The sequence below is a fragment of the Pteronotus mesoamericanus genome, unplaced genomic scaffold, assembly GCF_021234165.1.
Source record: "Pteronotus mesoamericanus isolate MK-2021 breed Mesoamerican mustached bat unplaced genomic scaffold, CSHL_Meso_final contig_177, whole genome shotgun sequence".
Taxonomy (NCBI): domain Eukaryota; kingdom Metazoa; phylum Chordata; class Mammalia; order Chiroptera; family Mormoopidae; genus Pteronotus; species Pteronotus mesoamericanus.
The window spans coordinates 3149266-3174319 of record NW_026555073.1 but is presented as its reverse complement, the minus strand read 5'-3'; the positions used below and the strand labels follow the sequence as shown (position 1 = coordinate 3174319).

Sequence of the window (25054 nt, the reverse complement as noted above, 5' to 3'; positions counted from 1 at the left end):
CACTCCATTCCTAAGTAAGCAAAATTCTCTTCTTCATTTATCTTTCCGTACAGTGTAGCCAATGGAGCAGCCAAAGAACTGATACACATGATCCATGGCCATGAACAACGGGGGGGGGGGGGGGGGGGTTGCCTGAGGGAGGGACGGCTCGGGGGAGGGGGGCAGAGGGGGAACGGTCAGGACACCTGTAACGGTATAATAAAATGTAATTAAAAAAAATCCAATTTAAAATAATATTCTTATTTAAAAAATCTTTAGAAAAGGTAATTCAACTTTTTGAAGCAAACTTCAGAACAAAATAATAACTCACTTTCATTAATTGTGAAATATTTGAAAAGTATCCTATTAAAAACACATTTGCAGGTTGCAAATGAATGTCCCTGGAATATATGCTCTCAAAGGAAATTTCAGAGTTTTAGAATGCTACTATAATTTTAACATATAAAGGGAAAATCTGTATCATTAGTTCTTATAAAAACTTTCAATAAAATAGACCTCACAAATGAAATGTAATGTTATTTATATTGCTAATTTGAATTTCAAAGGCCATTTACAATACAGTATAACAATATTTTTGAGATAATTTTACCTAATTGCAACTGCTGAATACTGCTTATATAATGCATTTTTTCCTAACTGCCAAAAATTATATATAAGCCTGAGAATTTGGGGGGGGGTATAAATTCTGATATTATCTAGTATTGCTTATTAATTAATGGCAGTAACAAAAGAACACCTCGAAGTGAATGTCTTATTAATGCCTTGTAACAGTCGCCCTTTGAGATGAATCAAATGAAAGATTACCAGCCAGCTGGTTAATTTATTCAGCACAGGTGTTCATTATTTATTTTTCAGCCATTTGCACCTTTGCTCCCCAGTACAGCTTGATGCAGAAATTGTTTTCTTTTACTCTGATGTATGCACTTTGTTCTAAGCCTGTTCATTTCTGATTTACACACTCTATGTTATACTGCTACCCAGCTGTTTATTCCTGCAAATAAATGTTTATGGTTACTCATAAGAGTTACAAAAATCACACTATCCAAAAGTTATTGTTCCAGAAAATAGTAATATTAAAAAAGCCCACTGTAATCAATTTTGAATTGCTGCAGCGTGATATATGGGTAGATATATTTCCTATTGATTACCAACTTAAAATGTTAATGCATACTGGAGAATATAGCTGAAATGTCAGCCTCTTGTCACCTTCTGCAAAAACAAAATTTATAAGGTGGGGTGCAGCACGTACTGTTGGCTGCCTACTCACCTACCATGAATTACTCTCTTCCTCACTGCCGTAGGAGCTGGAATTTTCTTCCAGGGTCAGGCAGGAGGTGCCCAGAACTGGGGTCTGCATCATGGCTGATCAAAACCAATTATGGCAATTGTATTGACCTTTGCTAGGCATTGCTTTTGGAGTGAGCAGGTTATCTAGTTTCAGCCAAAGACACGGGTGAGTCAGGTGGGGGCTCTTGCTAAAAACTCTAGTAGAATAATAACAAAAGAAAAGCACACACATGTTAGGAAAACTCCTCCACTTCCTTTCATGTTTAGAGATATTTTTAAAAAGATTATTTATTTATTTATTTTTAGAGAGGGGAAGGGAGGGAGAAAGAAAGGGAGAGAAACATCCCTGTGTGGTTGCCTCTCATGCGCCCCCTACCGGGGACCTGGCCCGCAACCCAGGCGAGTGCCCTGACTGGGAATCGAACCAGCGACCCTTCGGCTAGCAGGTCAGTGCTCAGTCCACTGAGCCACACCAGGCAGGACTCACGTTTAGAGACTTTTATTGCATGAAAACCTCTTTGGAATCATGGCAACCACCCTACAACTGTGGACAGATCAGCTACCCCAGCATTCTGATGGGATGAAGATGCTGGGTTAACAAATTATGCAGTGACCAAGCTACTGACCGACTCAGCTGCTCCCGTGACGACTCACCCACCTGCCTAGCCACCTACTTGTTTAAACCACTCGTAGTTGGGCACCATGTCCCTTGCAGCCTAAAACAAACTTATCTGCACATAGTATTAAACAATAGCTTCCTCTGAATTGTAACGGCTATAAAATTCTGGATTACTATTAGAATGTTTATTTTGGTATCAATCCACTAGACTTGGTTCATCTGCAAATCTAAGACCCAGATTCGTATCCTGCTTTAACATTATCGTGCCAGGAAAGGGAAAAGCATCGTTCGATATTATACAAAAAATAGGGCAGAAAACGTACAAGTTCTTGCCGATATTTTAGAAATATAAAATCTCTTCTTACGAAGGAAACTACAGAGCATTATGCAATTAACAGGCAATTTTTTTACCCAAGAATTGTTTGGATTCGTGTGACTGAAGTGTGAATTACTGTTTTGAACCTTTTCTTAGCCCCTGGACTTTTGAAACTAGAATTAGCAGATGCATTTTGCTCCCCCAAATAAACAAACACGTCCCGCAGCATACAAACTACAGTCGTGAAAACTAAGGGTGACTAGATTCACCCCTCATCTTCCTAACAGCGGGATTTACGCACTTTAATTCTCCATCATAGGTATGGTACTTTACAATACTAAACAGTATTCTAGGAAATTATGAAAAGTAAATGCAGTTTACGTGCTAGTCTTCCCAAAGGCAAGTTTATTCACTTGGTAGAATGACTCCCTTGACGTACACCCATGTGCTTATCTGCTGCATGGAACACAACATGATCCAATAAAAGCAGCCCAAGTTTCTGAGTTAGACACACTTGGAATGAAGTCTTAGCTCTTCTACCTCCGCCTCCAACCAACCTTCAGATTTTCCGTAAGTAAAATAGAGCTACGACTCGTGCACACTGCCGTGGCACAGATTAAATAAAACTGAATGAAATAAAATAGGTAAAGCACCAAGTTACAGCAGTTGAAAATGTGTATGTATAATATCCATAAATGCTTCTACAGACCAAATAAAATAGTAAAAGATAAACATAATAAATAGAATAAGTACTGTAAATTATATTGTGAATAGATAATGCTGTTAAGCTTTATTGTTATTATTGATTTTCCAGAATATTCTTGATCAGATAGTTAATATATTTTAGAAAGGCTTGGAGACCATGAGAAGTTCAATGGTTATATGAGTATATTGAATAATATTTACAATAAATAAGTCCATTTCTAAAGCAAAAAAAATTATGCATACCATCTTTAATTATTTAAATGCTAAAGGCATTTTTTTCTTTTCAAAAACTTGCCATTAGTATTTTTTCCATTACATATATACAAGGTCTGGTCTGGAAAAAGTCCAGCCATTATTAATATAATGAGAATGATTTGCACAACATCGACATACCAAGGACTGAAGTTTGACTTCTATTTGTTTGATGCAACTAAATTCACTAAACTCTTGTTGTGAATGACCATTAAAGTTTAGAAGGTATAGCAATTTGCCATTTGGTCAGATTGCGGATTTGATTTGCATATAATGAGAGCGTAGTGTGCATGAACAAGATAATTAGCAAGTGAGAGAGCCTAAAAGATTGCCTGGCATTAGTGCATAATTACAAAGTCCTCAGGAAGTGATAATAACTTCCTTTCGGGAAAAAAGTTCATTAAGTGAGCCTAAGGGTAAGTAGAAAACACAATTAACTTGTGGTGTATGGCTATGGAGAGAAAACGAACGGTGCTCAATAGAAAATAGGCTCTAAAAATAAAAAAGTCAATGGAAAGGAAGACAGAAAATTGTTTCTCTTTGCAGAATACATGACTGTCTACATAAAGATCTCAAGGAATCAATGAAAAAATCCCCAGAACTAATAACTCAGTTCAGCAAGTTTTCAACAGTTGTGTTTCTGGGTACCAATTATGAACATCCGAAAATCAAAATAAAAAAGGCAACACCCACTCACAATTTCCATTGCTCAAAATAAAATTAACTACTTAGGTACACAATTAATAACACATGTACAGGATTGGTATACTGAAAACCATACAATTCTGTACAAAGAAATCAAAGATGACCTCCATCAATTGAGAGACATGACTTGTTGATGGAATGGAAGACTCAAAATAATAAAGATATCGATTCTCCCAAGTTGATCTGCAGCCTTAATGAAATTCCTATCAAAATTCCAGCAACATCTTTTAGATATAGACAAGCTTTGTTAAAACATTTATATGCTAAGACAAAAATTCTAGAATAGCTAAAACGATCTTGACAAAGAAGAAAAAATTTGGAAGAATCATTCTACTTCATGCTAAGTCCTACTACAGAGGTCTGTCCGGAAAAAGTCCAACGGTTTGCGCGACATCGATGTAACCCGGCAGCCAAGGACAGCAGACTGGAATAGGCGTGTGTGAATAATGACCACTTCACTATACAAGTCAGTGGGGGCAGTAGATGCCATTGAGTGAGCATGTGTGCTGTGTGGCCGTCACATTCAAAATGACTGAGCGAGTAGAGCAACGAATCTGCACCCAATTTTGCATTAAGCTTGAACATTCCTATGCGGAAACTGTTTGGATGACGCAGAGGCCGCAACTGTGGGCAACGGGTGACTGGCAGCTTCATCGAGACAATGCGCCTGCTCACGCATCCCGTCTCCTGCAGAGTTTTTTGGCAAAACATCCAATCCCTCAGGGGACTCAGCCCCCTACAGCCCAGATTGGGCACCCTGTGACTTCTGGCTTTTCCCCAAAAAACTCAAATCACCTTTGAAAGGGACAAAATTTCAGACTGTCCATGAGATAAAGCGAACCGTGACAGGGCAGCTGATGGCGACAGGGAGAACTGCGTGAGGTCCCACGGTGCCTGCTTGGAAGGGGACTGAGGCGTCATTGTCCCAGGTACAATGTTCCTTGTCCCTTCTTCAATCAATGCCTCTATTTTTCACAGCACATGGCTGGATACCTTCTGGACAGACCCCGTGTAACGGGAGTAGTCAAGGCCACGTGATATGGATGCGGAAGAAACATACAGACGGCCCTGACTTCCAGCGGTTCAACTTGTGATTTTTTGCCTTTATCATGATGGGAAAGCAGGATGCATTCAATCAAAACTGTATTTTGAAATTTGATCTTTCTGCAGGCTAGTGACATCTGGTGCCATACTCCCTCGTGATGCTGCGCAGTGTAGCAAGCCACAGGTCCCAGTCAGTGACGAGACCCCCAGGGTACTTATAGTGAACTGTGTTGCTAGCAATTTCTCTTCTTGTGTTCTGAGCGCGTTTAAGGTAGGCTGGGCTAAGCTATTACGTTCAGTAGGCTAGGTGAATTGAAATGCATTTTGAACTTACAATGGGTTTATCAGGACATAACCCCCTCATAACTCAAGGAAAGCCTGTATGGATATATGGAACAGAATAGAGAATCCAGAAATAAACCCATCCAAGAGAAGCCACTGATTTTTGACATAGATGCAAAAGTAACCAAATGGAGGAAAAATAACCTTTTCAATGAATGGTGCTGGGGCAACTGAACATCCTTAAGTTAAAAAAAGCAAACATTAACTTAAATCTCATACCTTATATAAAAATTAACTTAAAGTAGAACATGGGCTTAAAATGTAAAATATAAAACTATAAAACATTTTTTGAAAAAAACAGGAAAAATGTTTTGGATCTACAGCTAGGCAGAGTTCTCCGATTTGATACCAAAAGCACAATCCACAGAAGAAAAACTGATAAACTGAACCTCATCAAAACTGAAAATATTTGCTCTGCAAAATACCCTGTTTAAAAGGATGAAAGACAACCTACAGATGGGAAAAATACCTACAAATCACATACCTCACAAAGGACATATTTTTAGAATATATAAAGAACTGTCAAAACTCCACAGAGAAAATATCAATCCAATTAAAAAATGTGCAAAAGATATCAACAGGCATTTTGCCAAAAAGGATATATGGACAGCAAATAAGCACATGACAATAGGGTCAAAATCAACCATCTGGAAAATGCAAATTTGACTACAATGAGATATTACTACACAGCTATCAAAATAGGTAAAAAGGAAAAGGTGACAACACCAAATGCTGGTGAAGATGTGGAGAAACTCATACATTTTTCTCTTGGAAATGTAAAAGGGCACAGATCCTTTGGAAAACAGTTTGGCGGTTTACTTTAATACTAAATGTGCTGTTACCATACGACCCACCAATTGTATACTTGGGCGCTTATCCCAAAGAAATAAAAACTTACGCTCACACAATATGCTGTCAACGAATGTGTATGGCAGCCTCATTTGTAACAGGCAAAATTGGAAACAGCCCAGATGTTTTTCAATGGGTAAATGGTCAAACGAACTATGATACATCCATAGCATGGAATGCGTGAACCCACATATGTATTGAAATTATATAAAACTACCCACACATACCCTATGTGCACCAAATGTAACACATGCAAAAAAACCACCTGTAACAACAAAGTCAGGAAACTACCATATTTTTCATTATTTAGCAAAGGGAATTTGCAAAGATTTTGTGATATAGCCCACAAGAATGTCAAGGATCTACAAATAGTGATGACTTTACTCAACAAGAAAATGTAGGAATCTTCTAGAAAACCAAAGCTAATCTCTTATAATGGTAAAAAAAAACCAACTGTATTCTAATTAATTTTTAATACTCATCTTTCTAAAATGTATTTAAAATTGCCCTGCTTTTGCAAGGGAAGGATAGAGAACATCATTTAAGCTTTACCTAAAGAAAACACAATATAGTTATGACCACCCACTGTTAATACTGTGCGATCATACAACGGCCTTCAGGGAACCTCTGGTATGAAAGCCATTTGACCCCGCCCCCAGCTCCCCACTTGCTGACGCTGTCTAATCCTCCTGTTAGTCTTGCGAGAAGCGCCTAGAAACAGAAGCATGGTAAATCCTAGAGGGACCTTTGGGATCTACTAGCCCCAAACCTTTGTATTTCCCGAATGGTAAAACCAAGGTCCAGACAGGAGGCAGCTCTCCGTCAGTATCACATAGCAAGTTGAACGGTAGAGACAGGACTAGAACCTGGGTCTTCGTGTGGTTCTCAAGTGTGCTTGCCTCTCAGCAGATCACCCTTTGTGATTTGCTGCTTTCAACGACTATGGTGGGGAAAGAACAAACAAACAATGGGAAATAAGGTTTTCAGAAATGTGCATTAAACAAGGCTTTTGATTTAAGTTAGTGGGTCCTGGGTTATGATCTGTCATGGAAAGTAAGTCTTTGTGACAGGTATTCTGGCCTAGCCACATAATTCTGGCCACACTGTGGGTAGGGCTGAGCAACGTACTGTTGTAGACAAGGGGGTTTTGTGTACATTCCTCCACTGGGTGTTCTCACAGCTCTTCCTGCTCAGGGTGACATGAATAATCGGCTACCTTTTCCAAGTAAATGGAGACGTATGGGCCCGTATGGGTCCACGCTCTAATGGCCAATGAGAGGCACACAGAGCAGAGGTCTAGTTCTTTGGCTAACCTCCTACCAACCAATCTTTCCCTTTTCCATTTTAAGAAGTTCCAAAAATGAAAAGGAAGAAATCAGAAATTGACAATGAGGTCCTTTCTTCTGCACTGAGAATGTGTCAGTTCAGCCATGGGAACCTATAAACCCCAATTGTCACAGAGAATCAAGAGAAACCACAGGTCCTCAAACGGCCTCAGTGTAATGGTCACTATGTTCTAGTCAAGTAGCATTCAGGGACACACAAGACATTTGCCAAGTATTTATTCCTGGTTTTGCTAAAGCATATGCCTTCTCAGTTGAGATTACCTTCTGCTATAAATCTGTCTACACCAGCTCTAAACAATGTCAGAGAGGTAATTTACCTTTTCAAACAAAATGCCATTTCGCATTACGTCAATGAGAGTCTATAGCTGGTATTTCCAAGGCTGTCTTTTGCAGAAAATCATAGAAAAGTAATCGTGTCTTTAAGGGAGAAATGCTATTTATGTAAAACATGTGAACACAGATTAAGAAATAAACAGCAAGTTGCCGAAGTTTTCAGAATGACAGAGCATATCCCGTGGAATCTCTAGCGTCTTGCATTTCAAATGCCTGACAGTCTGATGTTCATCTAAACCCTCTGACCCTGGAACAACTTAAATTTTTGCACTGAACTATGTGATTACTATCTTTCGGCCTATAAACCCTGTCATTTGAAGACATACACTTTATCAAATATTCTCAAACACTCAAGTCTCTCAATGAGACGCTTCCCACTGTTCTCTCCTGATTACAATATGGCCCCAAATGTTATGAACACTCCATTCGATTGTTCTAATTCAAAATTAAAATCTTCCATACATTTTCTTAGATAAGTATTATCTAAGAAAATAAGCATTATCTAAGAAAAACAGTGTGTATTCTCTGTTTTCCTACTTTAAACATTATCTCAGAACAGCTGGGAAAACGGTGGACTACAATCTAAAAAGCCTGGGTTTCGATCTTAGCCTCCATTTACTATAACCAGCTTGGCTGCTGCCCTGACATTTATCACACAATGTGACATTCAGCAAATTCATCTTTTTTAGTTCTACTAAGGCTGCAGTAAAAAAATGCAACTAACACTAGCTGCTCTACCCTAGCACAGGATAGCTGGAACACGCAAATCAGACAATACATTGAAAAGAGCTTGGAAAATTCTGTCATTACTAGGAGATATAATTATGATTATTATTATTACTATCTAAACAGAGAAAACTGAAAGTTACACTTTAAAAAACGCAAACCAGCATAACTCTTAGACATGTAGCAACCAATGATAGATAAATCCTTAATGTTGGCTTCTTCTGAACAAGTACGAGTAAGAAGTCATTAACTTCCTTTATCCTGAATAAATAATTTTCATACCTGGCATAACAAAACACTTCCACATGTTGAATGGTTCTGTCCCTCTTGCCAAGAGCAATGGCTTCTTCATCTTCAAGGACCTGTTCATGCCATGCTGGGCCATCATTCACAATGTCGCTATCTTCCTGAACAAAACACAGATGAGAAATTGTAATGAATTGAGCAATCGGAACATGTACTTTTTGGAGGAAATTTGTACCTTTATAAATTCACGCGTGTCCTTTCATGCCATCAAAACTCAGAGACGGGTATCACTCGGAGTCCCTGACGCAAGCCCAGCAGCTAGTGTGCCAATTTCAAAGGAAGGAGAGGAAAACAGTGATTCAAATCTATCCTATCAAAAGCTAGGTCTGGTTTACAAATTTCTATCAAAATATTTGATGTTTTGATGCAGTCATTTGGACATGGCTGTTTTCACACTGCTTAAAAACTGTGACAAATAATGCTCCATCTGCTGAGAATCAAGCTAGTGCCCTATTTATTATTTGTTAATAATAAAGTTTGTACATTTTGTTGTCAAAACAGCATGTTCAAAATTAGGTCATTCTACTTACTCTTCGATCTTTGATGGCTGATCGCTAGCCATGTCGCATTTTGAATATATGTAAAAAGTGTTTTTGAAAAGTACTCACCCCGACATAACTCGGACATTAGTAATCAACAACAATTATCGACCCCTTAATATTTTATATTCAAAAAGAAAATAAAAACAAGAAAGTATAAAGGATGCAAACTAACTGAAAAGGATTGAAAGTGATCCTTTAATATTTTCAATAACTTCTACTTATACAATATTTTAGGGAGAAAATTATGATACAGCAAGGTCTAAATACAGGAGAATTTTGAAGATGCTAACATGTACCTTTTTCAAATGTCAAGGATCAATTTGTAATCTGTTTAATCTATTTGGCACCCCTCTCTCATTCCAAAAAAGGTTAAAAATACATGATATATACCCAGAGAACGCGTAGCAAAGTATAACTACCATATCCTTTAAGTAAATTCACCTCATAAAATTTCTAAACTTACAGATTTGATAAAGTAAAGCAATTGTTATTTTTAAAAGTTTCATTGTCTCACGGTGTGGTGGTTCCCAGACCGGGGGGGCGGGGAGCGGGGAGATAGTAAAGGATGAGGGGGTCAAATGTATGGTCAGGGAAGATGATCTGACTTTGAGTGACAGGTACAAAATACAATATACTCATGATGTATCAGAGAAATGTGCACTGGAAACCTATATGATCTTATTAAGCAATGTTGCCCCAATACATTTAATTTAAAGAGCTTCATTGTCCTGAATTCAATATTTTTAAAAATATTTTCTTTTTAGAGAGGGGGAAGGGAGAGAGAAAGAGAGGGAGAGAAACATCCATGTGCGGTTGCCTCTCGCGCGCCCCCTGCTGGGGACCTGGCCCGCAGCCCAGGCATGGGCCCTGGCTGGGAATCGAACCACCGGCCCTTTGGTCCACAGGCTGGTGCTCAGTCCACTGAGCCACACCAGCCAGGGCTTGACTTTAACATTTTAAACTGAAGAAAAGCAGTGGCAGACAGCTCTTACAATTAAGTGGAATTGTTAGGTCACATTAAACACCTGCACATAAGTACAAGAGGAGATAAAGTCCAGGAACTTGGACCATGTAGACACGGGGTTACCAGCCTGGAAATAGAACTGCAGAGCAACGACAGAGAGTGAAGGGAAAGAGGATCCCGTGACTGGGTCAAGAGATGCTGAAGCAAATGGAGTGTTAAAACAGGAAAAATGTCTACAAAAATATTTTAACAAAGCTAACCCATTACCCATGTTTGTTTAAATGCCTTCACTCACCAAAACTTTCCCATGCAGCCAATGGGAGTATTTTGGTGCTGTTCTGGGAATCTAGATTAAATTTTCTAATGGAAGTACGGAAGTGCTAAATACGCCTCATCTCAGGCGACCCTCACGGAGACTTCCCAAGGATAAGGTTCACCAAGGGGCTGCTGATAAACATAAATATATGAGCACTTAAGGCACATAGGTAAAACATTTCAATGTCTACTTTTAACACTTCCTTGATTTATACATAGTTTGAATCACATGCAATGCTACTTTACAAATATTGGTTATTTCTCCACACTGTCAGTTTCAAGTAACAATATTATTCAAATTTAATCCTCACTGAATCTTCAACATCAATGTCTTCATCATCACTAGAAAAGCACTTTTTGAGTCATGGACACCATAAAATTAATCAGCCCAACTACAATGCTTAGTGTGCTGCTTAGCAAATGGAAGTGCTTAATAAATCTTAGCTATATTATTCTAGCTGACTGAATACAATTTTCTGGAGTATGGCATCCTCCTTTCTAAACCGCCTAAATTCTTTTGAGATATACCAGCTTCTGATTCCATCATTATATGGTATGATGCTTTCAGTAGGAATTTCATTTCAAGCCACATATACAATTTATCTCAAATTAGGAGAGTTTTTCTTTTTTAAATCCATCTCATAAAAATCGGTCAACTCTATAACGTAAGCAAACCCCATTAATATGCTTTTAAATAAGAACTGAAAAATCTTCTTTACAATGATACACAACAGTTACATCAGTGAGACCCTACCCTTGGGGGAAAATTACTAAATTTATATTAAATTTTTTCCTTGCTTTTTGTTTTTACTGATTCCGTCAGATGTCCTCTATAATTATATAAAGCCACGAATGACTGAGATCATTTCAAATGGATGTATCTTCCCCAAATATTATTTTTCCTCCAAAATGTACTAACTGAAAGAGCAACTAGTATAGGTGACATTTTATAAGAACTGAAGTGGTTTTTATGAAAAACTATTTTGGGGAAAAAAACCTGCCTTATATTTGGGCATGGAGAATAATTACAAAATGATATCAAGTATATGTGCTTTATATTGAAAAAGTGCTACTTTATTTTGAAGGCATTGGAAAAATCTCACCTGAAATGGTGACTGCCTAATTTTTAAGAAAATAAGAATTAAGTATTAATCCTATATTCCAGACGAAGCCTAGGATTTTCTTCAATCACATGATATATATATAAAACTGAGTAGATTAAAAAATTAGGTAAGAACTTTACCTGGTATTCCTTTATCCAGGACAACAGACCTGAAAAGCTAAAACTGGCCCAGTTTCCTCCATAGTAGCTTCTTCTGTAACAATAAAAAATAAGAGTAAAGAAAAGGGTATAAAAATCTAGCCACCAATCTTTATGAACTAACCACCCTTGACCCTTCAACTCATTCCATTTTCAGGATTGCTACCTCACAGCTCAAAAACACACAGAATCGGGATGTTGAGATTAGAGGAAATAGGAGGCTGAAATAAAGAGAAGTGGAGCTTTCAGATTCCCAAAGGGGATTTTTCATTGTCTAAGGAGTTAAAAATGTCTTTGGCCCCTTAGAGATTTCTTCACTGATCATGTGGCTGTTAGCATCTCGATACGGGTATTGAGCAGATAAACATGAACACATCTGACTGCTGGGTTAACAAAAATAGCTGGGGGGAAAAAACCTGGTGGATCTTCAAGAAAGCCACTAGAGAAACTGCTCATTTTTCCATAAACAATGAAATGTCTACTGCCACCATCACCACTGAACCATCTCCCACACGCAAAAAAATGTGTGTGGGGATGTATACACAGTGCGTGTACAAACACACACACACACACACACTCTTTCATAACAGGCTACTCAATCCCACTCTGATTCTGGGGTGGGCGGATTCTTGGTTTAGCATTGTTTTCATTTTCCCTCCTTTCTATTTAATGAAACAAAAATCCATAAAAGCTCTTTTAAAAATAAAACTAAAACCTTTAATATGGTATTCAAAATTACTCGGCCATAATGCTACTGGATATCCTCTCAAAATTCCGATATACTCCTCTCCTCAATCAACTGTTGACAAGGACCTGAAGAACAGTCAGCTTTTATGTTATTGTTTTCTCTATGTCTAATATCCTAGTGTTTTTTTTCAAGATTATATAGGCTTCAAATGTACATTTCTATGATACATGATACATGATCTTCATATTGCATTGTATGCCTACCTCCCAAAGTCAAATCATCTTCTGTCACCATATATTTTAATCCATTTACCCTTTACCAAATAAATGCTGGGTCATATGGTAACTATTCTTAATTTTTTGAGCAACCTCCATACTGTTTTTTCCATAGTGGCTGCACCAGTTAACATTCTCACCAGCAGTGAATGAGGGTCCCTTTTTCTCCATACCCTCTCCAACACTTGCTATTACCTGTCTTGTTGATAGTAGCCATTCTAATAAGTGTGAAGTGGCATGTCATTGTAGTTTTGATTTGCATTGCCCTAGCATTTCATGAAGTTGAGCATCTTATCAAGTATCTGTTGGCCATTTGTATGCCTTCTTGGGAGGAGTGTCTGTGCAGGTCCTCTGCCCATTTTTCAATTGGATTGTCTGTTTAGTGTTGAGTTTTTGCAAGTTCTTTACAAATTTTGAATATTAAACGGTTGTTGGACCTGCTATTTGCAAATATCTTTTAACACTCAGTTGTCTGCCCTTTGTTTTCTGGCAGTCTCTTTTGCTGCATGAGACAGCACTAGAATTTGATGGATTTGGAACCTCACTGCCCACCACATTCCCCTGCAGGATTGGACCCCTGAGATGGAGGCGACCAGAATACAGAGGAGACACCCACCTTCCCAGGGAACACAGGCTATTTTCCACCACCCAGCTGAGATCTGAAAAGCTAGAGCAGGGTAAGAGAGCTAAATACTTTGCGATTCAGCACCACCTACTTTAAAACAACACAGAAAATTCTTATCAATCTAATAGAGAAGTGCCACTCATACACAGATGCCTGACAGAGAAGGAATCCAGCAAATCAATAACAAAATTAACAAGGCAGCTCAGAAATAAAGTCTCCAGAAAATAAACTTAAAGACATGAAAATATGTGATTTAAATGACAGAGAATTCAAGATTTTAGTTCTAAAAAAACTCAATGAGATACGTGAAGGCACAGATAGGCAGTTCAATGAAGACAGAAATAAAATCAACAGACAAAAAGAACAACAAAGAGATTGAAACCTTAAAAAAGAACCAAATAGAAATTTTGGACATGAAGAACTCAGTAATAGAGATAAAGAATGAACTAGCTAGCATAGGAAATTGAGCTGACCAGTTGGAGGAAAGAATTAGTGCTATCAAAGATAGAAATCTAGAAAAGATGCAGAGTAAAGCTAAGAAAGACTTGAACGTAAAAAAAGTGAAAGAGCTCTTTGAGAAGTATCTGACTCCAGCAGAAAGAGCAATAAAAGAATAACAGGCATTCCAGAAGAAGAGAGGGAGAAGGAAATGGAGGGCCAATTCAAACAAATAGTTCACGAGAACTTCCCAAACCTATAGAAAGAGCTAGATCTTCGAATCCAAGAAGCAAACAGAACACCTCGTTACCTCAATCCAGAAAGGCCTTCTCCAAGGCGCACAGTACTAAAAATGCCAAAAATTCTTGACAAAGAAGGAACTGTCAAAGCAGCCAAGGAAAAGAAGACAGTAACCTGTCAAGGAAAGCCCATTAGGTTCTCCTCAGACTTCTCAGCAGAAACTCCGCAAGCCAGAAGAGTGGAACCAAATATTCAAACTACTGAAAGAGAGAAATTAAGAGCCAAGAATAGCATATCCAGCAAAGTTATGCTTTAGATATGCAGGGGAAAAAGAAGATACTTCCAGACATATGGAACCTGAGGGAATTTATCAGCACAAGACCTCCATACAGAAAATACTCAAGGGGGTTAATCTACCTGAAACAAAAGACAAAAGGATACAAAACTCAGATCACCGAAAAACTTAGAGACTACACAGGGACAATTTGTGACCACAAAAACCTAAAACGGGAGGGAGTAAAGGTCACAGTTTGCAAAGGAGGCTGGAGATCAGATGCACTCAGAAGAAAAAGGACTACTTGTATGTATGGAACTTTGTTTTTTTATAAACCTGAAGGTAACCGCATAAAAAACTGAGACACAGAACTTAAAAAAAAAGAGGAAACAATAAAGGGGCTAAATGGTAATGAAAAAAATACAATAAAAAGAGGAAAAGTATAAAATACAACCAAACAGAACAGACAGAAACACACAGAAAGATCCAATGGAGGAGCTACAAGAAAACAAAAGATAAAATGGCTGTAGGAAACGCTCTTACATCGACAGGGACTCTAAATGCAAATAGACTGAATTCACCAATAAAGCAGCCGAGAGTAGCAGATTGGGTCAAAAAACAAAACCCACCCGTCTGCTGCCTTCAGGAGACACATCTAAGCTATAAAGACAAAATTAGACTCAAAGTGAAAGGGTGGAAAATGATTCTCCGAGCAAATCGAAGAGTCTGCTGCGAGGCTCAAGTATTTTACCAGCAATCATTGCTTTTCTCCAATAGAAAATACAAGGTTCAATTGAACACCTGTGAACGTAGGCACGCTAATATAGATCGCTACTTGACTTATAATCTGATAGTTCTCTCAGGGATAAAGCAATTTCATACACTGTCCAAATCCCTAGTGGGCTGTAGCCCTGGCCACCTTCGCTGGGTGAGGTGTCATCCCTCAAAGCGAAACGTTGCCAGTTCAACTCCCGGTCAGGTTCTGTGCCTGGACTGCGGGCCAGGAATGGGGAAGGCGGCGTGTGAGAGGCAACCGATCCATGATCCACCCTTTTCTCACATACCGACGCTTCTTTCCCTCTTTCTCCCTCCCTTCCCCTCTCTCCAAAAATAAATAAATAAAATCTTTTTTTTAGAAAAAACAAAGTTGAAAAAGAACCAAGTCCCTAGGGGGCTTTAAAATAGAGATAGAGCGTCGGCTATGCTAAGGATTCCAGGATGGACTGGGGAATCCGGAGGCCTGGAGGCTGTGATCCCTTGGTCAGAGAGAAGAATGGAAGGAGCAGTTGGGCAGCAGCCAGCAGTACGGAGAAGAGGGAGGAAGGGAAAGAGAGGGATGTTAGGTGGTCTTCCCAGAACCATTTATACCCTCTTCTCCCTCGCCTGAGAATAATGCACTTCTGCCATCCCTTCCTGTCCTCTACGTAGAAGGCTCCACAAAACCAGAAAATATCACGGGTGTGGAAAAAAATTAAAAAGCCTGGAACCACTGTCCTTACACATTCTGTTGAGATATTTAGATTCCCGTCAGCCACCGTAAGGTCATTCGTGAGAAGCTCTGACTATTGGGTGAAAGCTTCTGGATCTAACAAGTAAATTTTTTTTAAGTGGATATACCAATTCATAAGTAATAAACAGACATCTGATATCTGACACTGTGAGTAGACAAAGCTTTCTCAGACAGGACACAAAAAGGTAATAAGAACTACTGGTAGAACAGAGTCAATCAAAATGGAAAACTTCTCCACAAAATACATCATTTAAAAAAATCAACGGGCTAGCCACAAACTAGGAGAAAATATTTGTAAAACATATATGACAAAGGACTGCTTTCCAGAATATATTTTTAAAAACGCTTCCAACTTAATAAAAAGACAAATATTCAAATCTTAAAATGGGCAAAGGATTTAAACAGATTTCACAAAGGAAGACTAATGTGATTCATGACCATATGAAAGTGCTCAACATCATTAGTCATTAGGTTAAATACATAATAAAATAAGCACTAAAAATGAGCGATATAAGATAACACTACACAGCCACCAGAACAGTTCAATTTAAAAACACTGACAATACCAGGTGTTGGCTTGAATGGCCAGAATGCTCATATATTTTGGTAGGAGTGTAAAACAGTACACTTTGGAAAAATGTCAGGAAGTTTCTTACAAAACTAAACATATACCTACCCTATGACCCAGTAATTCCATTCCTAGGTGTTTACACACAAGGAAAACATAGCATTTTTGTTCATTAATAGTTACAAAGTGGTACCAATTCAAGTATCCATCTATAAGAGAATGGATAAATAAGTTCTGGTACAACCATTGGACAGACACTATTCACCGATGACAGAGAATAAACTACTGATTCACGCAACAACATAGATGAACCTCATAAATGCTGTGCTAAGTGAAAGAAGGTTTACCTCAAAAGAGTACACTCTCCAAACTTCCATTCACTTAAATTTCTAAATCAAGCTAAATTCATTAACATACAATGAGAAATATCCCAAGAGTAGCTGCCTTTGAAGGTGGGACTAAGGGTTGGACTAGACTTTGAAGAGGCACTAGGGAACTTCCTGGTTTAACTGCAATGTTCTCTATCTTAACAAAGTTCTTAAACAAGTGTATTCATTTGGCACAATGTATTACATTAGTACAGTTAATATCTGTGCGTTTCACTGCATGTAATATTATTGTGAAAAAAGAACCATAAATAAATTCTTAATTCCGATTGATTATATGCATGCTGAAGTATTCTAGACTGAAGATTCTGGATGTGTTCAACTTACTTTGAAATGCATAAAACAGTAAGATGGAACAACGGATTGCTAGAAAAATGAATACACGGACAGTCATGTAACAAAGCAAATAGAGCAAAAGGTTAATGTAGAACCTACGCGGTGCATACACAGGTGTTCACAGTGCGATTTCTTTAACTGTCCTGTGTCCGAAAATTATCATCCTAAAAATGTTAGAAAAACAAAACTCATCTAACGTGAGTTTTCAAACACTGACCATGATGTACCAATTTCCCAGGTATTTTCTGCTATTACCAAAAGCCTCAAAAAACTGGAAGAGGGACCATCTTGCTGTTTTTTTCCATTATGAAATGCCCTGAGGTCAGTTCATGGTCAAAATCTATTTCTCTCCCCTGTACGTGGTCATATGGTCTTTGACAGAGCTAATTGGTTCGAGTAGTTTTCCATGGAGCTCCCATTTTCAACTCTTCCTGTTGATGTGATCTTAATGCCAGCATCTGGTGATCTCATCCAATTATGCATGGAAAAGGTGAAACGTGGTTTTCATTACTGAGCTCTTTCTGACAAAGGATGGCAACACAATTATTAATAAACTCACTATAAAACCAACACAGATTTTGACTAAATTCATTGTGGTATTTACACGGTTCTGAATATGGCTTATAATAGCCCTCCAAGAGAAAGCCAAAGAGTTTAGGTATCAGAATCAATATGACAAAAGAAGAAAAAAAATCACTGTAACATTCTAATAGGCTCTCTATAATATTATTGCAATTGAAATAGTAAAATTTAAAGATCGCTACATATTGTCTTCAATTTTATCTTTAAAGATATAGCTTCAAAATGCTGACATTTGGATTCAACTTATTAAATACTATTTTTGCCACTATCTTTAAAACTTTCTGTAGGGAAAAACAATGCTAGGTTACTGACTTTGTTTCTAAAATCCCATAGATACAATTTATTTTAAGGATAAAGTGAGAAATTCATGACAGGAAAAAAAAAAAAAGAAAAGGGGAATGGAACATTTTCTGCCAATTTTGTGTCAAAACTGCCTCTGTACATCAAGTAAAGGAAAAATCGGTTTATGATGAAGGATGATGTTTATCTCTATTGCCAGGAATACTATTTCATATGATGAAAAAAGACTTCTGTAAAACTAGAATCTCTTTGTGGAACTAGAAAATGAGCATTCACAGTATTTAAACAGAAGCAGAAAATGAGCATTCACAACAAAAAAAATGTACCTAAAGCCTTTTAGGTTTACTAAACAGATGGGAAAGTGATCTGAAATTTTCAGCTAAAATAGTAAAAATCACAAATGGACATTTTTATTTTCAAAGATAGAAAAGCCCAGAATACTGAGGTGGAACTCTCCATTCTGTGAAATGTTCACCTTCAAACTATCGAAAACATGGTTTTAATCTTTCTAAAGTTTTACAAAGCTTACTCAGAATACCGCCTAAGTTTTTCCAGACACAGAAAGGAAATTATTTATATAACTGACTCCATTAACACTAACCAATGGAACAACAGAAAAAAAAAAACAGCACTAAAACAGTAACAAGAGATTTCTCACCCTTTACATAGTGTTTAACGTTAAAGCCACATCACTTTGCTTAATGTCTAATAACAGAAAAGAAACACATTGCAGGTGGACATCAAGCTGAACCGGATGAGAGGGCTGAACAATTAAACCTATTAATTAAACCTGTCCCTTAAATCCTAACTAGCCTCTTTTCCATTGTGCACCTTAATTACAATTCAGTATTCGGTACTGGGCAAGAGCCACGGCTACACGATGCTAAAGTACATCCTGCACTGGGAAACGGCTTCTCTAAGCAAGTGCGAGAACACTGACAAAAGACAGAGCTACTGACATTAGGCACATTCATCTGGGAATCATTTTTAATTATTAAGAATCCCAGGAGTCGAAAACGCTTTCAGGAAGGTATCTGATGGGGTCCAAGTGTGCTCAGTGGAAACGGGAAGCAACACAGGGCAACCTCTCCACCCCCCTATTTTATATTCGCCGCTCCTCCAATTTTCCTACTAGAGTCGTCTACCACCTTCCACTGACAGCACTTTTAATTTGCACATTTCTTTTTACTCTTTTCACACGGGTTCTTCCATGACAATGGAAGAACGGTAGAACTGCAACGGAAACTAGTGCAACGTAAGCAACCCCAGCCTTTGGAGTTGGCTTGCATCACGTGGTCCGCATGACACTGTAATGGTAGCTTTGGTTCAATGAGGCTAAACAATTAGATACCGACTCGCACCTGGACCTGATTACTAACCACCTTTTTCAAAATGTACCCCATCGATAGCTTGGGCCGTGAAAAGGTATTCTAAGGGGAAAAAAAGCTACAATGGCAAAATAAATTTGGAAAATGCTAGGTTTAAAAAGTTAAACCACCACCAAAAAAATAAATGGTTTATGGTAGAGCTTCTCAGCATCGTTAAATATGTTCATGTCTGTTCTTTCCAAGAGGGAACAAATTGTGTTGAACAGTAAACATTTTTTAAAAGCATGTGGAGGGATTTGAGTTCAACAGGATATATGTTTGAGAAATGCTGGCTTGATTCATACTAAGGGAAGGAGAAAAACAGGATATGTGTACATTGACCATGTCCTTTTCCATTCATTACCTCATTTAATCTTCACAAGAATCCTGAGAAATTAGTGCTATAATTATCCCCATTTTAAAATTAGGGGGAAAAAAACAACCCTAAAACCATCTGTGAAATTGAGTATCTCATTTAACTCAGCTAGGCAATGGCAAAGCTTGCATTTAAGTCCAAGGATTATTAGGCCCCAAAGCCAAGGCTTTTCCCACTACATGACCTAACGCTGTCTCCCATAATCTGTAAGATCAGCATATTTTAAATGATAAATATAAGCATACAATACAAACCCTGGAATCTGACTTAAAGACAATGTCATGAAGCGTAATTTTCATTTTGCTTCGGCAATTCGTCTAGATAACAAAAATGGGGTGATAACTTCATGACTGTATCTATTCTAATAACAGAGCTGGAGGGACTGTTCTTTTCTAGGACCTAAAATACCACCAATGTTATTGTATATCTCATATTTAATGTGCCCAAATATCTTTCTGGGTATGATTACAGTAGAAAAATAACAGCGTGGCATGTCCGCTAATATCGATTTGCCAGCTGCTATTGAACACGATACAGTATGCACATTAAAAGAGGCACTTTTCTATTTAAACTTGGTCACAGTACTACAAAGAATCATGACGTGTTTCTGTCTTCCTGGTTGGCAAACAGGACAGGCTAGGGGATACAGTGGACTTTCTCTCTTCACAAATTCTCATTTCCTAAAAGCTCCACATACCTGACACACAAGGAAGCCAATGGCCTTTCACCGTCCCTTCCTTCTGCAATCAAGGGAGGTGGGCTTCCTTGGTCGAGTATGCAGATGCAATTCTCGTGTTAGAGAGGAAGAGCGGGCCCTTCCTTGGTTTGAAAAGAGTCCGATGAGGCCACAGGAAGGTGCTTTGGCAATCCGATCAACCTGCCAGAATGAAACACCAGGCTGTGTTCCCAGTCGTCGGGGCTGCAGAAAGACCACCTTGTGTTTAAGAATTCTTAGTCATTTGACACTAGTCCACACGTTCGAATCCATTTTTAGACAAGCAAGCCAGGTAACACACAAAGGTTGCCCTCAATTTCTTGTTTTCGTCTATGATCTCATCCATTCCTCCTGACTCGGTTATCGCTTGTCCCGTGATGATTCACAAGCTGGTATCTCCAATCTCGGCCCCTCTGCTGAGCTCCAGACTCACAGCTATTTCTGGGCTGAAAATATGTATCATGCGTCATCGCCTTATCTGACATCTACTTTCAAGAAAGATCCCAGATTAACTTCAAACTCTCCGTGCCCAAGAGACAAATTTATTGTATGTCCAGCCCCAACTTGGTTTTCTTCTTGGCTTCCCTATTTCTTTTCTCTCTCTTTTTTTTTAAGAAGATTTCATTTATTTATTTTTAGAGGGGAAGGGAGAAAGAGAGGGAAGGAAGCATCACATGTGGTTGCCTCTTGCGCACCCCCCACTGGGGACCTGGCCTGCAACCCAGACCTGTGCCCTGACTGGGAATTGAACCAGCGACCCTTTGGCTCTCAGGCTGGCGCTCAATCCACTGAGCCACACCAGCCAGGGCATGATTTCCCTATTTTAATAAATGTCAACACCATTCTTATGGCTGCCTAGGCCAAAAATGCTTGCACTCAATCATCATTCCTTCCTCACGTGTCCATTTTAGATTTCTCAAACTCATTCTCTCTCTGTCCTCGCACTTTAGGCCCTATCTCCTACCCTGTTTATTCCTGAGCCTCCTCAAAGGTTTCCCTGCTTGTAGTTCCTTCCTTTTTCAACCTAACCTCCACATTAGGATCTTGTAGCGACACTAAGGAGTTTGGATCCTACTCTAGAGGCATTAGCCATTAAACATCTTCACGCATCACTACAAGACCCTTCAAACATTACTTCCAACCTACCCCTCCAGCCTTCTCTCTGGACATCACCCCTCTCTGCAATGCAGCTAGTGCATCCGCCAGAACCACACACAGACAGAGGCGCCCGGACGTCTCTCTGCTTTCATTAATGCTAGTCCGCAAGGTGCTGTTTCATCACAAATGAACGATGGAACTAGTCAAAGTGATCAGAACTATTCAGATGCAGTACCGTCTTCTCTGTGAGGCCGTCAGCTCTCCAACACAGAATCCGAAGGACCGATTCCTGCTTCCACCTCTCTGCACATACTTCCGTAAGAGCCGTCACACTGTCTTGTGATTAGACTGCGAGAAAGTTTCCTGTGACTAGACTAGGAACGACTTAAGGACAAGGACAGTAGTGTGGTCCTTTTGGAATCCTTCATGCAGGGGATAAGTGTAATTAATGCACTGCTGTGAATCAAGGCTTTGGGATCAGGTGGGCACGGGTGGAAATTCCCAAGCTGTGTGTCTTCCTAGTTGCATGACCTCAGCCAACTTAAAGCCTTTAAAGCCTCGGTTATTTCATCTGTAGAATAAGAATAAAAGTACTCAAAGCGGTGACCAGCACATAGTAGGTTATTATCATCCTCCTCCTCTTCACAAGGTATGGACAGAGCAGAACATGCCCAAGATGCCTCCGGTTCCCTTTCCCTGGCAACTACGAACGTCCAGAAGGTTCACCGATCACCCGGGGAAAGCAGACGGAGACGGGAATCGGGGAATTACTGAGAGGAGGGAACTAACAGGCCACAGGATTGCCCAAAGCCTCTCCCTTTTTCCCCTATCTTCCACTTCAAAGTGGTCACAGCTCCGAAAATTTAGCCCTCCCCTTGCCATGGAAAGGCAAATCAAGCTCCATTTACATTAAGAGAGAGAAAAAAAAAAAAGGAAATCAGAATGAGAGGGAAAAGCTCTAAGCTGTACGGCAATAGATCACTCAGCTTCCAGCGGTGAAACTGATTGATATGCTTTAAACCCCCAAGAGGCATAGGGACAGTTGCCGTTTCAAAGTTAAAAAAAAAAAAAAAAAGACAAGGGGAAAGAAAAATGTAAAATACGAGAGGAAAAGAATTTCTCTTCATCTGAATGATAAAGAAGTTGCTCGCGGGGAGGAGGGTAGAAGGAGGGAGACGTGGTGAAAAAATGCCTATGTACATTCAATTACCTTTGCATGGAGTTTTCTATGTTGTGGGAAAGCTATCCTGATTCAAACGAACTGAGTAAAACAAGTCAAAGTGGCTAATATCAAGACAGAAGCTGATATATCATGATTTCTGCAAAGAGCTGTCTCAATCAATCTAGCCTCTGTTTGAGCTCTGTGAGGAGGGGAAAAAAAAAAAAGTCCTCCTTATGCAAGAATTGTCATTTGTAAATGAAGCTCCTGTCATGCAGATTTCAGTGACCTAAAGATAAAATGACATTTCTGTTTCAAAACCATAAACATGTGCAAATCGCTTCCCAGGATTTTTTCCCACACCGCCCTCCAAAATAAAGGCTGAGCACAGTGCCACTGATTTCAAAGTAAAAGTCTGTTAGTGAACCGGCCACACTGTGTCAGATCTTGCTGGCGGCTCCTCAGCGTTTTACAAGTTTACCGCTGGGCCTTCACAGCCACGTCCAGGTAGGTGGCTCCCTACACCCGACTGACAGTTGAACAAAACAACGTAGGTCACAAGCCTAAGCCTAATCAGCGACAGAGTCACAACTTGAAAGAGGCCTCTTTGACCATCAAACCCAGTATTTCTTCGTTCCCTAACCCTACATCTCATCTTATTGAAAGAGGCCGGCCTTTGTAGTAAAATGGACCTGACTTTAAAACTCTGGTTATTCCCCTTAAATAATATGTGACATTGGGTAAGTTCTTCCAATTCTCTGAGTTGGTTTGCTTACCTACAAAACGTTGGGAATTATACTTCTTTTAGAAAACAGTAACAAGAAGTAAATGGTATTTGTAAAGTACCCAATACAGGATCGAGCAAATACTCAGTAAAAGGTAGCATTATTAGTCTATTACATTGTAGCTAATAGCATACAGCATCTTGAAGACTAGAATAGGTTAAGCAAATGAAAATCACTTCCACTCATAAATTAGTGCCATGAACATCAGGAAATCTGCTTTTAATTACCATGGCGGGACAGGGAAACGAGCAAAGTAGCGAAACACTTGATTCTTTAAAAATTTACGTATGTTTTTCTCACCCTTACAGGAACGCCCTGTTTCTTTACCTAAATAAAAGAAGATAAAAATTAAAGTTTTCTTCTAAGTGAGGTTACATTTCCCTATCCCTTTTTGATAGCAAGTCTAAAGCCTTTCAAACACTTATCTTTGCCCTACCCTAGCTGCATATCTGCGAATATTCCCAGTAGAAGATAAAGAGCGATATTATTTGATTTTTGCATTAACGAAAACATAAACAGACGTCAATTGCCACAAACTAAAAGCTACTAAAAATAACTTCACAGTAGGAGTAGCTGTTCAATCAATACCGCTTTCTTTTTCAGGAGCTAATCATCATAGAACATCTACACAGGGCATTTTTGTCCTTTCATTATAGAAACGGGATCAAACCTAAATTTTTCATTCAACTCGATGTCTGTAGAGTTAATTTCCAGGGCAAAAAAAAATATCAGAAAATCGATCTGACACACTACTACAGATGCAATTTCTGAGGTGACTCAATGAGATAGAGCTTTATTAAAGCTGCAAAACACTGGGCTCTAATAATACATCAAGTCTTTCTATAAAAGGAAAATGGTGCTAGTTCTCAAAGATCTTCAGTCTCATATGCGTGGGTAAGGAGTCAGTAACAGGTTACTGTGACCATTCCCATTCACGCAGCCCTCCTACCACATCTAAATTATATCCCTCCCTTCCTCTCTTACAGCGCTCGCCTTTTTTCCCTCACGAGCATAATTTATATCAAAATGAAGCCTGTTTAATATTATAAGGACCCTTCTAGGGTCCAAGGACATCGCAAGGGATGCAACCCTCAGGAAATCTAATAGGATAAAATTTCCGAATACAATCCTATATGATCTCATTTCATTTGGATCAAGTAGTTATTTGTAAAATAATAATAATAATAATGTTTTTAATTAAATGTGTGGAGGTGATATTAGTTAATAAAATTATATAGGTGTCAAGGGTGCGATTCTGTAATGCATCACCTGTATGTTGCATTGTGTGCCCACTGCCCCAAGTCAAATCTGCTTCCTAGTTTGTGGACCATTAGTACGACAACTGCAACATAACGCAGTATTACAAATAATAATCTTAAATGTGAAAAGAATGAGCAAATACATGGAGGAGATGATGAGA

General features: G+C 38.8%; 1 protein-coding gene across 1 annotated transcript in view; it reads right to left on the bottom strand.

Moving 5' to 3' along the window:
- The window catches only part of CHM (CHM Rab escort protein), a 141528-nt gene that overhangs the window by 85273 nt on the left and 31201 nt on the right, over positions 1-25054 (bottom strand). Inside the window, exons 3-4 of the mRNA XM_054566644.1 lie at positions 11895-11967; positions 8807-8931 (exon numbers count right to left, since the gene is read on the bottom strand). Of these exons, the coding sequence (XP_054422619.1) occupies positions 8807-8931; positions 11895-11967 (198 nt within the window). The remainder of the gene's footprint in view (positions 1-8806; positions 8932-11894; positions 11968-25054) is intronic.